The sequence below is a fragment of the Orycteropus afer genome, unplaced genomic scaffold, assembly GCF_000298275.1.
Source record: "Orycteropus afer afer isolate SDZICR_OR568_19922 unplaced genomic scaffold, OryAfe1.0 scaffold00218, whole genome shotgun sequence".
Taxonomy (NCBI): Eukaryota; Metazoa; Chordata; class Mammalia; order Tubulidentata; family Orycteropodidae; genus Orycteropus; species Orycteropus afer.
This window is the reverse complement of record NW_006921805.1, coordinates 2,709,067-2,721,428: the sequence shown is the minus strand read 5'-3', so window position 1 is coordinate 2,721,428 and position 12,362 is coordinate 2,709,067. Positions and strand designations below refer to the sequence as shown.

Below are 12,362 nucleotides of genomic sequence, written 5' to 3'. Positions count from 1 at the left end.
CCCTCCCACCCCTGGTAACCAACAAAGAAAATGTCCTCCAATAGATAAACCTTTCCTTAACTTTTACAATAACGGTTCTTCTAGTTACTTCTTAGTTAATGGTTGCATTAATATTTTCATCATGAAGTGATCCTTGTATCCCACATTCATTTCCAAAAAATACCTTACTAACTTCTAGCTTATCTCACAAAGTTGTCCACACTCTTTCTCTTCAGTCACTTTCCCTGTCACTCTCCTTGAACAACTGTAAAAAATAGCCTCTAACTAAAAAGGATGCAGACAATATAGTGATTGGGCTTTAGAGCATGATTGAACTGGATACCAATCCCTAGCTCTGCTTCTTTCAAGTCAACTTAGCTTCAGTTTCCTAAAATGGGGTCAAGAGAACATTTTTTAGAGTTATTGGGAGGCTTTATGACAATTATGTATAAAGTAATTGGTACGTACCTAGCACAGGGTAAGCTCCCAATATGTGGTGGGTAGTTACAAATTCTACCATTTTTAACATACAGATGGGAGGCAAGTAGCACACTGAGGTGGAGACAATACTTAGAACTGAAATAAGAAGACTAAGACTTTAATGCCACTACTGAAAATTAAATAGATGCTACAGAAGCAGAAATCAGGTAAATCTCAGTTTTCCTACTTATTAATTGAAGGGCCTTATTAGATGGCTTCAAGCTGGACTACATGAAGAAGAATAAGGCATAAGGATTGGAGGAATATTCATTAAGAACCTGCAATATGCAGATGACAAAACCTTGCTTGCTAAAGTGAAGCTAACTTGAAGCATTCACTGATGAAGATCAAACACTATAGCCTTCCGTATGGATTTGGATTACACCTCAACATGAAGAAAACAAAAATGCTTACAACTAGACCAATAAACAACATCACAATAAATGGAGAAAAGGCTTAAGTTGTCAGGGATTTCATTTTACTTGAATACACAATCAACCCCCATGGAAGCAGCAGTCAAGAAATTTCCATGTATTGTACTGCGCAAATCTGTTGCAAGTGATCTCTCTAAAGTGTTAAAGAGCAAAGATGTCACTTTGAAGACTAAGGTGGACCTGACCCAAGACATGGTAGCACAGCAAGTATTGTGAGGACTAGGCAATGTTTCATGCTATTGTAATAGTGTTGCTATGAGTTGGAGCCAACTTGATGGCACCCAACAACAAGAACATTAGATGGTTTCTAGACTTTCTTCCAATTCGGAAATTCAGTAACCCCAAAAAAGCTTTTATAAAGAAACTGACATGTTTATTCATAAAGCAACATTCAAATACAACAAAGGTAGCAGTGGAAGAACAATTTCCCCTTGGGGAGAAATGGTGGACCATCTGTCCCCTAAATTTACCATTCTCAACAATTCCTATAAGCACAACAACCACCCCAAGCCTTCCAGAAAATACAGTTCAGTTTTTAACACGACTCCTCTCTGAAAGTTATTTTTTCAACTGTGAGTTTGGCTTATAAGTGATAAAGTCAGGCCATCCATTCAATTAATAAACAGCTGAGAGCCTACTCTGGGCCAGACACTGTTGTACATACTAGTGTTACAAATCAAAGGCAAGGTTCTACCCCTCATGAAACAGAGACTCCTCAGGGAGATAATATGTAAGTAACATGACTGCAGATCTGAACAATGGTATGCAGTAAAACAGGGTGCTGAGATAGAGAATGAAGTAGGGGTGGAGGGTGAGGTTGGTTGTCAGGTAAGAACTGTGAGGACCAAAGTGACAAGAAAGGTCAGATAAAGGGCTTCAAATGTAAAAACCGCTTGCAGCTTTGCTATAACTAACCATCATTCATTACAACCCTGCTCTGCAAGGTCCTAGCTTAAGATATTAAGTACTTGTTTCCCTGTCTTACCCTATATGCAATTCACCTAATAGTAATAACAACAATAATTGCAATTATAGGCATAGTCTAAGCACTATAGGCATAGTCAAAGCACTTCATATTCATTAACTCATTTAATTTTCAAATCAATCCTGAGGTGGGTACCCTCATTTAGTAGCTTAAGATACTGAAACACAGTGTGGTTAAGAATTTTGGCCAAGGGCACAAAGCTAGTAAATTATGGAGCCAGCCTCAAAGTCCAGCATATTTGCTTCCAAACACTTGAACACTATAGTATGCTGCCCTCAAATGGAAGTTTCTCTTCAGCACAAGGTCCAGAATGGGATGGGAAGGGCTCTGCAGCAGGCCCAGTGCCTTTCCTTCCTTCTTTTCCGGTTGCTCTGTCTGGTGTGGGAGCTCTGGCAGCATAATGCCTAAGGCATTTGACTGCTAACCAGAAGGCCACAGGTTCAAACCACCAGCCACTCCTTGGAAGGAAGACTGGACAATCTACTTCTGTAGAGATACTGCCTCAGAAACCCAAGGAGGGGTTGCTATGAGTCAGAATAGACTCGGTGGCAGTGAGTTTTATTTTTGAGTTTTGGTCTATCTGGTGTAAGGGAAAGATCACTAGTTCAGAGACTACTCTCTTAGTGTTTCTAGTTCCTCTCCTCAAAGGCCATGCATAGATCCCTCACTGTGGCCAGGTATCCCCTTGGGGCTCACCACGTCCATTTCCACAGTGATCTAGTTCTCGACATTCATCAGTTTCAGGGTCCCCAGTCTTTGAACCTTTGCTTATTTTAACACAACCCTCTTCAGCATAAAGTGAAAGAGATTTGGATTCCTTGTCTGTCTTCCTCATGAGCAGTCAGATATTCAGTTTGTTATTGGTAATAATAATAATAGTAGTAATAAGTGCTGGATATTTAATTATATGTCACTCTTTATACCAGAAAGTTTCTGTGAATTACCAGTAATCATTAAAACCTGCAAGAGAGATGTTAATGTCATTTTACAGACAGGAAAACTATGGCTCAGAGAGGTTAAAAACTAACTCAAGGTTCCACTTCTAAGCATTTGCCCTACAAGTACACAAGCACAAATACAAAAAGAGAAACACTGAGCACTATTTGTAATACTGACTGACTGGAAATAATCTAAATGTCCTTTAGTTAAGAGACTTGTTAACTGAATTATGCTAAAGGAATACAACAGAACACTAGAGTTGTTAAAATGGAGTGGAGTCTACATGTTTTGCCATAGAAAGATATCCATACCATACTAATGAATGTTAAGAAGCAGATTGCAGTTTTGTACAACAGAATTTCTTATGATATGAAAATACATACACAGATATGTGTATCTAAATATTACAGAATGAAGTCTGTAATAGTCAAACTCATAGTGGTTACCCCTGGGGAACAGGATGGAGGGAGGGAGGGATTTCACTTTCCTTCATAATCTTTTGTTTAAATACTTATAATAAGCAAGGGTATATTTTGTGTGTGTGTGTGTGTGTGTTTGTTTTTTTTTTTTTTTTTTAAAGTTTAAAAAGAAAATGCTACCAAGACTAATAAAGTTTTAGAAGTCAGGAGTGGCTACTTTTTAAGGGTTAATGACTGGAAGATGCTGGTAATGATCTCATTGTTAACCTGAGTGCTGTTTACATGGGTGTGTTCAGCATGTGAGATCCATCAAGCTGTATGTACACTTAAGATCACGATCTGGGTACTTTTCAATAACTGCCTAGAAATCTATGTTCTAGGAGTATCTCTAAGAACTAGTCCTCAACCTCAACAGAGTGGACTTTGAGAAGCCCTAGCCTGGCACATGTCACGAGTCAATGAAGATTCCCAACATCCTTCTTTCAAGAAGGCAATATGGAAGGTCCCTGGGTGGTGCAGATAGTCTGCACTTGGCTAGTAACCTAAGGTTGACTGTTTGAATCCACCTAGTGCTACCACAGAAAATTCAGGCCTGGCTTCAGTAAAGATTACAGTCAATCTGACTCTGGAGCCTAGAGAGTCTCTCCAAATGAATATATAAACAAATAAATGCTTCAAGAAGGCAATATGGCATATCTAAAGAAGCAAAAGCCGTGGAATCAGTCACATCTTCAATTCACCCTCCTTTTGGCCACCAATAGGAGCTCTGGTAGTGTAGTGGTCAAATCATTTGGCTGCTAACCTAATAGTTGGCAGTTTGAACCCACCAGATGCTCTGTGGAAGAAAGATGGGGCAGCCTGTTTTTGTAAAGATTTACAGCCTTGGAAATTCTACAGGGCAGTTCCATTCTGTCCTAGAGGGTCTCTATGAGCCTTAAGAGACTCAATGGCAGTAGGTTTGTTTTGTTTGGGTTTTGGCCACCTAACTGTCCTTGCTTAGAGATGCTCAAGAAGTATTGGCTCCCTTCTCTCCTTCTTTTGCCAGAATTTACATTCTTGGAGTTATTTTAATAGACTGATTTCTACATGTTAAACTATAAATTAATGAAATTAGATGTAGTGTGCCTTGATTGGAGCTCTAGTGGCGTAGTGCCTAAGGCATCTGACTGCTAACCAGAAGGCTGGTGGTTCAAACCCACCTGCCACTTCTCGGAAGGAAGACTGGGCAATCTACTTCTATAGAGCTATAGCCTCGGAAACCCAAGGAGGGGTCACTATGAGTTGGAATCAACTTGACAGCAGTGAGTTTGTTTTTTTTGGTTTTGTCTCTTGATTATGGAACAGCTCCCTGGATCATTATGAAACCCATGAAAGATCACGTACACACCCTTTGAAAATCATCACTGCACTAAGAACTTAATTGTGCTTAAGAGAACTTACCTCTGACTTAGCTCTACCCTAAAAAAAGGCATACAGCATTTGAGTGTTACTGTAAGTTTACTTTTGATAAAGTTAGCAGATAAATCAGTATTTCATTTCCATCTCAGCATACAGATAAATACTAAGAGGAAAAACTAAGAGTTTAATAGAGAATGTTTACCACTTTGAAAGAACTGTGTTAAATAGTTTTTTTTTTTTTTTAGAAAGTCATTAACAATGAATTTGACTGTAAGACTATGGACTGTTTACACAATACATCTGTTTCGTAAACTCGCAGGTGCACAATAACAGTAAGAATTACTGTATTTATCAATTACTTTAATATATGTGTTAGAAGGGACCCCAGACACCACAGGACAAATTTAGGCTGAAGAGCAACCCTCACCTTATCACATTATATTGATAATAAAATTTTAACAAACACAAATACTCTACATATTTCTCTTGTCATTTAAGATTTTAGGAAACCTAAGGTTTTTGTTGTTGTTGTTTGTTTGTTTTTAATTACTATCCCTCTTTAAGGAAGTATAGTATTTGTGGTAGTTCAGTTTGTGTGTCAACTTGGCTGGGCCTGGTTGAGTGGCTGGGCAGCTGGATGTAGTATTCCCCATGATGAGACTGGTCATCAACTCCATGGTGGAATCTACTGTGAGCAGCTGAGTAGCTCCCTTAGGGATGTGGTCTGTTTCCTGTATATAAGGAGAAGCCTTGGGGATAGTCTCTAGCTTATGGCACGCTTGGACCCTGCATGTAGCCATGTCGTTGTTCAGCAGCCTGCCGACCTTGGGACTTTCAATGGACTTGAATTAATGGCCTGCTGTGTGGTTTGGTAACATTGGGACTGTGCCTTTTTGTCAACCTTAGGTTTGTCAGCCTCAGCAGCTAGCACCTGAGTGAAGAAAAGCCTCCAGCTTCAGTGGGCCGGGACCAGGAGGCAGAGCTGAAGCCCAAGGTTGAGGGGCTTTCACCCAGCCTCTAGAACTCGGACTTAAAGCCTCCAAACTGTGAGAGAATAAACTCCTGTTTGTTCAAGCCATCCCATTTGTGGTATATTGCTGACAGAGCGGCACTTAGGTAACCAGAACAGTACCTTTAAACCAAATGCCCAAAATTCTTAGTTTGCCATCAAGTTACCTTTATAGCTTTTTCTAAAATATGCTCTCCCTTGATCAGATGACATTCTTTAATGGGACTTCTGGGTTCACAGTCAGAGACTGGCCCATAAATATAAGGCAAAGGGAAACACCCAAAAATTCACCAAGAAGCAGAGGAGTTTAAGCTTCTACTCTCCACTAAAAGCAGAATGGTACATGTGGCTGCTGCTGTCACTATCCCCTAGGGGCTGCAAAAGTCCCCTAGAATTCTCTAGGAAAGGAAAAAAATGGGGAAAAAAAAAAAAAAAAAAACACTGGCGTCGAGTCGTTTTCTGACTCATAGCGACCCTTCCTTGAGTTTCTGAGGCAATATCTCTACAGAAGTAGACTGCCCAATCTTCCTTGCAAGGAGTGGCTGGTGGGTTTTAACTGTCAGCCTTCTGGTTAGCAGTCAAATGCCTTAGGCACTACACCAACAGATCTCCCCGGAAAAGGAAAGATTTTAAGATAAATAGGTAAGGTAGATTTTATCCTTGACAAGAAAATCTGAAATTCCTACTTCTACACACATTTCAAAGCTCAATATATATATAACCTTTTACATGTTGACCAACCATTATTTTATCTCAATTCTTTTATGTTAGGATGAAAGCTTACTTTTTTTTTTTTTTAAATATACTAACAATGGGATTACTAATTTTCTTTGCATCTTTCTGCACTTTTCAAATTTTCTATAAGGAACTAGTATTTCTTTTATAATCATTTAAAAAATGTTTTAAAAAGTCTTTATTTGTAACTGCTAATTTCTTACCAGACAGAGCCTGCACATAATTCCACAATGTTTCTTTATTTGTCCAAAAGTAGTCCCCATTGCCAATTGAAAGGGCATATGATGACGAGTCATTTAAAGGCTTCACTTTTCTTCGACTCTGACCTAATGAGCCTGGCTGACCTAGGTGAGCAGAGCTCTTTGACTCACAAATCTTGACACTCTTCAACCCAACAGACTTCATTTCTAAGCAAATATCTTCAGGTTTGAACTAAGTAGGAAAAGAACACAATGCTTTTTCAAAACTGAAAGCCAGTTAACTGAAATTAGAGACATATTCCAATACAGAATGTTAACAATTCAAATCTGATTGGAGGATGAGCTTTCATACAACCTACAATTGCCCATATATAGCTCCAATGATGATTAAGAAAAGATAATTTTATTGATCAAGAAAAGGAACTACATTAGGATAGAAGGAAATCTACTGCTATATTTGCAAAACATGATATTCCTTTGTGGAGAAAAGTTTTAACAAGGATGCCGTTTCAAAGAAGAGTAATATTGGTGCACCAAAGTCACCATATAGCTGAGAATCAGATACCTCACATGTGTTTTTTCTAGCACTTAAACAACAAATATTCTTGATTTAGTAAAACCGTACACATAAATGGCTGACAGCTACATAACTTGGAGAAGTAACAGGTTATTAATGAAGCTATCACCCACAAAGCAAGGAGCAGTCCTAAGCCATTCCCTTTTCACTCCAGCTTGGACATGATTAGCTGAAGAAATGGGGATCAGACTTCCAGAGTCCTAAGGTTAAGTCATTCATAACCAGCAATGCTACAGGTGTGTACAACTTGTCTGTTGTTGTTGTTATGTGCCATCAAGTCAAACCAGACTCATAGCAACCCCTCCTTGGGTTTCCGAGGCAGTATCACTACGGAAGTAGGATTGCCCAACCTTCCTTCCGAGGAGTGGCTGGTGGGTTTGAACCGCCAGTCGTCTGGTTAGCAGGCAAGTGTCTTAGCCACTATGCTACCAGAGATCCCACAACTTGTCTAGTGCTTCAGAAATAAAGGAACTGAAATCTTAATCAAGAATATCAGCATGCTTTGGGGAAAACAACCAAACCATAACATTGCCACTGCCAGCAAGTATTTTTATTTTCATATCTGAGAATAGCGTTTATGCATAAAAAAGTCTGAAATTTACTCTAGTTTTAAACATTAATATTAGATTTATTGAAGTTATAAATTAACAAGGAGCTCTGGTAGCATAGTGCCTAAGGCACTTGACTGCTAAACCAGAAGGCTGGTGGTTAAAACTCACCAGCCATTCCTTGGAAGGAAGATGGGGCAATCTACCTCCGTAGTGATACTGCCTTGGAAACCCAGGGAGGGGTCTCTATGAGTCGGGTCTGACTCGACGGAACATAACAACAACATCAACATAAATTAATAAAACCTAGGTTTTCCTTAAGCTTTTACATTCATCTTAGACATCTTCTTATTCTATTTAGAGGTCTAGGAAACCTAAATGGATTTTAAAGGGTTGCAATGAATGTTTGATCTCATTTACAAAGATAAGCACCTTGAAACAAAATTTTTACTACTTTAAAATCTTTACTATAATCAGTTTTAGGTATAATTGCTTGACTTAAGAAAACAAACATTTTCTGAGACTGTAAATAAATAACTTATAAACCTAAAAACTAAAATTCATAAAATTCATAAATTCTTAGGGACTCTTTTGCTATTTCTGGCAATAATACAAATATAGTAAGGTCTCAAATTCATAAGTATGACCAATTACTTATTCAAGTGTACTTTTTTAATGGTAATCACAAGATTGCTGCAAATTCTTAAACATTAAAAACACTTAAAATATCAAACAAAAGGAGCAAGATGGCAGTATGAAGAAAATATGACACTGTGATGGCAGGTAACTTTGATTTCCTAGTCACCTGCACTCAACCTGGTCTGACATGGCCATCTTAAAGGCACGGTGGTCCACATTCACAGAGAAGGAGCCTGGTCTTTGGCTTTAGAGAGAGCATCAAGTTGATTCAGACTCACAGTGACCCTACAGAACAGAGAAGAACTGCCCCATATGGTTTCCAAGCCTGCAAATCTTTATGGAAGCAAACTGCCCCATCTTTCTCCCACAGAGTAGCCCGTAGGTTTGAACCACTGATCTTTTGAACACCCCAACTAAATAAATGGATTACTATAGCTCCAATGATTTAAAACAAACAATGACACCCCCCCCCAAAAAAAAAAAAAACCCTGGAGAAAAGGAAGAATTTGATTTCCAGAGCTACCACATGATAAAAATCAAATGTCCTGGTTTCAATAGAAAATAAGAAAGCATACAATGTAACAGGAAAGGAAAACTCATTCAAAAGAATAAAGTAACAGCAATTGTCCCTCAGGAAGCCCAGATGATGGACTTACTACACAAAGACTTTAAATCAATAGTATTAAATGTGCTCAGAGTTAAAAGAACAAAACAAAACAAAAAACCCTAAAGGAAATCAGGAAAGGGAACATGAATAAAATGAAAATAGAGAATATCCAGAAAGAGATAGACATTATAAAAAAGAACTAAAAAGAAACACTGGAGCTAAAATCTAAAAACTGAAATGAAAATCCACCAGAGGGGGTTCAACAGCAGATATGAACTGGCAGAATAAAGAGTCAGTGAACATGAAAATAGGACAATTATTATCAAGTCTGAGGAGGCAAAAAAAAAAAAAAAAAAAAAGACTAAATAATAAAAAGACAAACAACCCAATTAAAAAATGGGCAAAGGGTTTGAATAGACATGTCACCAATAATGATATAAAATGGCCAGCAAGCACATAAAAAGATGCTCAACATCATTAGTCACTCTCATTGCCATCAATTCCTACTCATAGCAACCCTACAGGATAGAGTAGAATTGGCGTTATGGTCCCCAAGGCTGTAAATTTTTATGGAAGCGGATTGTCACATCTTTCTCCTGTGGAGTGGCTGGTGGGTTCAAACTTTCTGTTAGCAGTGAAGTGCTTAACTACTGCACCATCAGGGTGCCTCATTAGTCACTGGGGAGATGCATATCAAAACTACTTTGAGATACCACCTCACTCCCATTAAACCAAAAAAACAAAACAAAACATTAAAAAAAAAAAAAAAAAAAATCAAACCCACTGCTATCAAGTTGATAACTACTAGCCTCCAGAACTGTGAGAAAATAAATTTCTGCCATTTTAAACCACCCACTTAAAAAAAAAAAAAAAAATTGTGATTTGGGTGAAGGTTTACAGAGCAATTCATTTTCCATACAGCAGTTCCTACGCATTTTGTTTCATGACATTGACTGCAATTCCCCACAATGTAACAGCTCTCTTTCTACTTTCTCCTTGTAGTTACCTCTTTCCTGTGCCCCTCCCTCCTATGCACTCCTGCCCCCTGAACTATCTCCCTGTGCAAACACTGCCTTTCTGTTCTCCAGCAATTGATCTGATCACTCTAAGGAGTGTGTCTAAACCAAAAACAAACTCACTGCCATCCAGTTGATCTTGACTCATAGTGACCCCTCCTTGGGAGCTCTGGTAGCATAGTGCCTAAGGCACTTGAATGCTAACCAGAAGGCTGGAGGTTCAAACCCACCAGCCACTCCCCGGAAGGAAGATGGGGCAATCTACTTCCGTAGTGATAACTGCCTCGGAAACCCAAGGAGGGGTCGCTATGAGTTGGGTCCAACTCAGTGGCAAATAACAACAATAACAGTGACCTTACAGGGCAGAAAGAATTGCTGCACAAGGTTTTTAAGGCTATAAATCTTTACAGAAGTAGACCATCTCATCTTTCCTCCACAGAGCAGCTGATGGGTTTGAGCCACAAACCTTTTAGTTAACACCAAAATGCCTTAACCACTGCGGCACCAGAACTCCTCACTCCCATTATAGTAGCTTAAAAAAAACAAGGGAGCTCTGGTAGCATAGTGGCTAAGGTACTTGACTGCTAACCAGTTTGGTGGTCCAAACCCACCAGCCATTCCTCAAAAGGAAGGCTGGGCAATCTACTTCCGTAGTGATATCGTCTCAGAAACCCAATGAGGGGTCTCTATGAGTTGGGTCTGACTCGATGACACATAACAACAACAACACACAAAAAAACAAGACGACAAATGTTAGCAAATATGTAGAGAAATCAGAGCCTCTATTAACTATTGTAATGGAAAACAGTTTGGTGGTTCCTCAAAAAGTTAAACATAAGGGGAGTTCAGGTAAGATGAACATAGGCAGAAAGACTGTACAGACCCTCTTCAACAAAAAAAAAGGGGGAACCAATTAACACAGATACAGAAGATAATCCTGAAACCCTGAGCTTTGAAGGGAAGGATATAGAAGTAGACTAAACTCCAAATAATGGAAGAATTTGCGTGAAAACACCAAAAAAGGAGACATATGGAGCTGTAGCCTAGCAGCAATCCTGACAGCACAGACAGCTTAGATATTGCTGAGTGGTGGTAGGACCTAAAATTAACCTAAAAATCAGCCCTGCTAGGCAGGGACTGCATGGAGGACTGCACTGGTGGCTGGTGAATAAAAGGAGAAGCAGCAAAGAGGAAAGCAGGCTGAGCTGCGGACTTTTATCCATCTGGAGAGCGCAGCCATTCTGAATGTTTACAAGCAGTTTGCCCATTTTGGATATCTGAAGCGGCAGCGTTCTCCCAGATTCCAAGGCCTTAAAAATAGGCTCCACTTTGCAGGAACCAAAAAGACATTCCAGATGCCAAAGACTGGAAAGGTGTGATACTCCCCTTGTTACTCTTATACCCCACACCCTCTTGGTGAACAGAGGTGCAGCCATCCCTCACTCTAACCCACCTTCTGGGCCACCAGGAATTCCATCCCAGTCTGTGTCGTCAGACGGAGCCTGGGTACCCTGCACCACCCAGATTTTTTTTTTCCTTTTTTTTAAGTTTGTCTGTTTAAAAATTATTATTATTATTGTCCTTTTTATTATTATTCTTTATTCTTCCCTTCCCAGGTTCTAGTTTTCAGCTTTTTCTCTCTTCCCTGTTCCTGGTTCTAATTTTTTTCTTTCTTGTGATTAACCCCATTTCTTGTTTTTCTTTTTGCATTTTTCACATTTTTTTCTTCATTATTCTCTTACTCTACCTTTTTTCTCCTATTGCCCTCTCCCCAGATACTGCGAGTTTTTGTTTTTCCTTCTTTTTTTTCCCCAGTTATTCTTCCTGTGTGATTACATGGTGTGTTTTTTGTCCACTTGCTTTTACTTTTTTGATGGTTATTCAATTGTTATTTTTGTCTAAATGAGTGGGAGACAGCAACAATGCCCATATGACACAACTATACCCTCCTCCTGCAGCTTCACTTACTGAGTGAGAGCCACCACTTCCTTCTCTACCAACTGGCCAACGATAAACCACCACCAAGAATAGCCTGACTCACCCTCAGCTACTCTTCACTAACAGTTGACAGAGATCTTAATACAATGTCGTCACAATGTGTCAGAAAAACAGGCCATCATACTCCACACAAAGAAGCAAGATAAAGTGGTAGAAACAAGGGAGCAGGATACAGACCCAGAACACATCCCTGATGAAGAAGCAGCACTGGAACTGCTGATAAAGAATTCAAAAGAATTCTATTTAGGTATTGTCAAAGGATTGAGAGACAGATCAATGAAAATACTAACAAAAAGAAGGAAAACACAGACAAAACCCTAGAACAATTTTGGAAGAAAATACAAGAACAAAATGACAAAATAAATGAAAAATTAGAAATGATTCAAAATCTACAGACAG

At 39.1% G+C, this 12,362-nt stretch overlaps 1 protein-coding gene across 1 annotated transcript in view; it reads right to left on the bottom strand.

Annotated features, from left to right (window-relative positions):
• Positions 1-6,783, bottom strand: part of CNOT10 (CCR4-NOT transcription complex subunit 10) — a 104,111-nt gene extending 97,328 nt beyond the window's left edge. Inside the window, exon 1 of the mRNA XM_007948639.2 lies at positions 6,582-6,783. Within this exon, the coding sequence (XP_007946830.1) occupies positions 6,582-6,783 (202 nt within the window). The remainder of the gene's footprint in view (positions 1-6,581) is intronic.
• Positions 6,784-12,362: the final 5,579 nt, after the last annotated feature.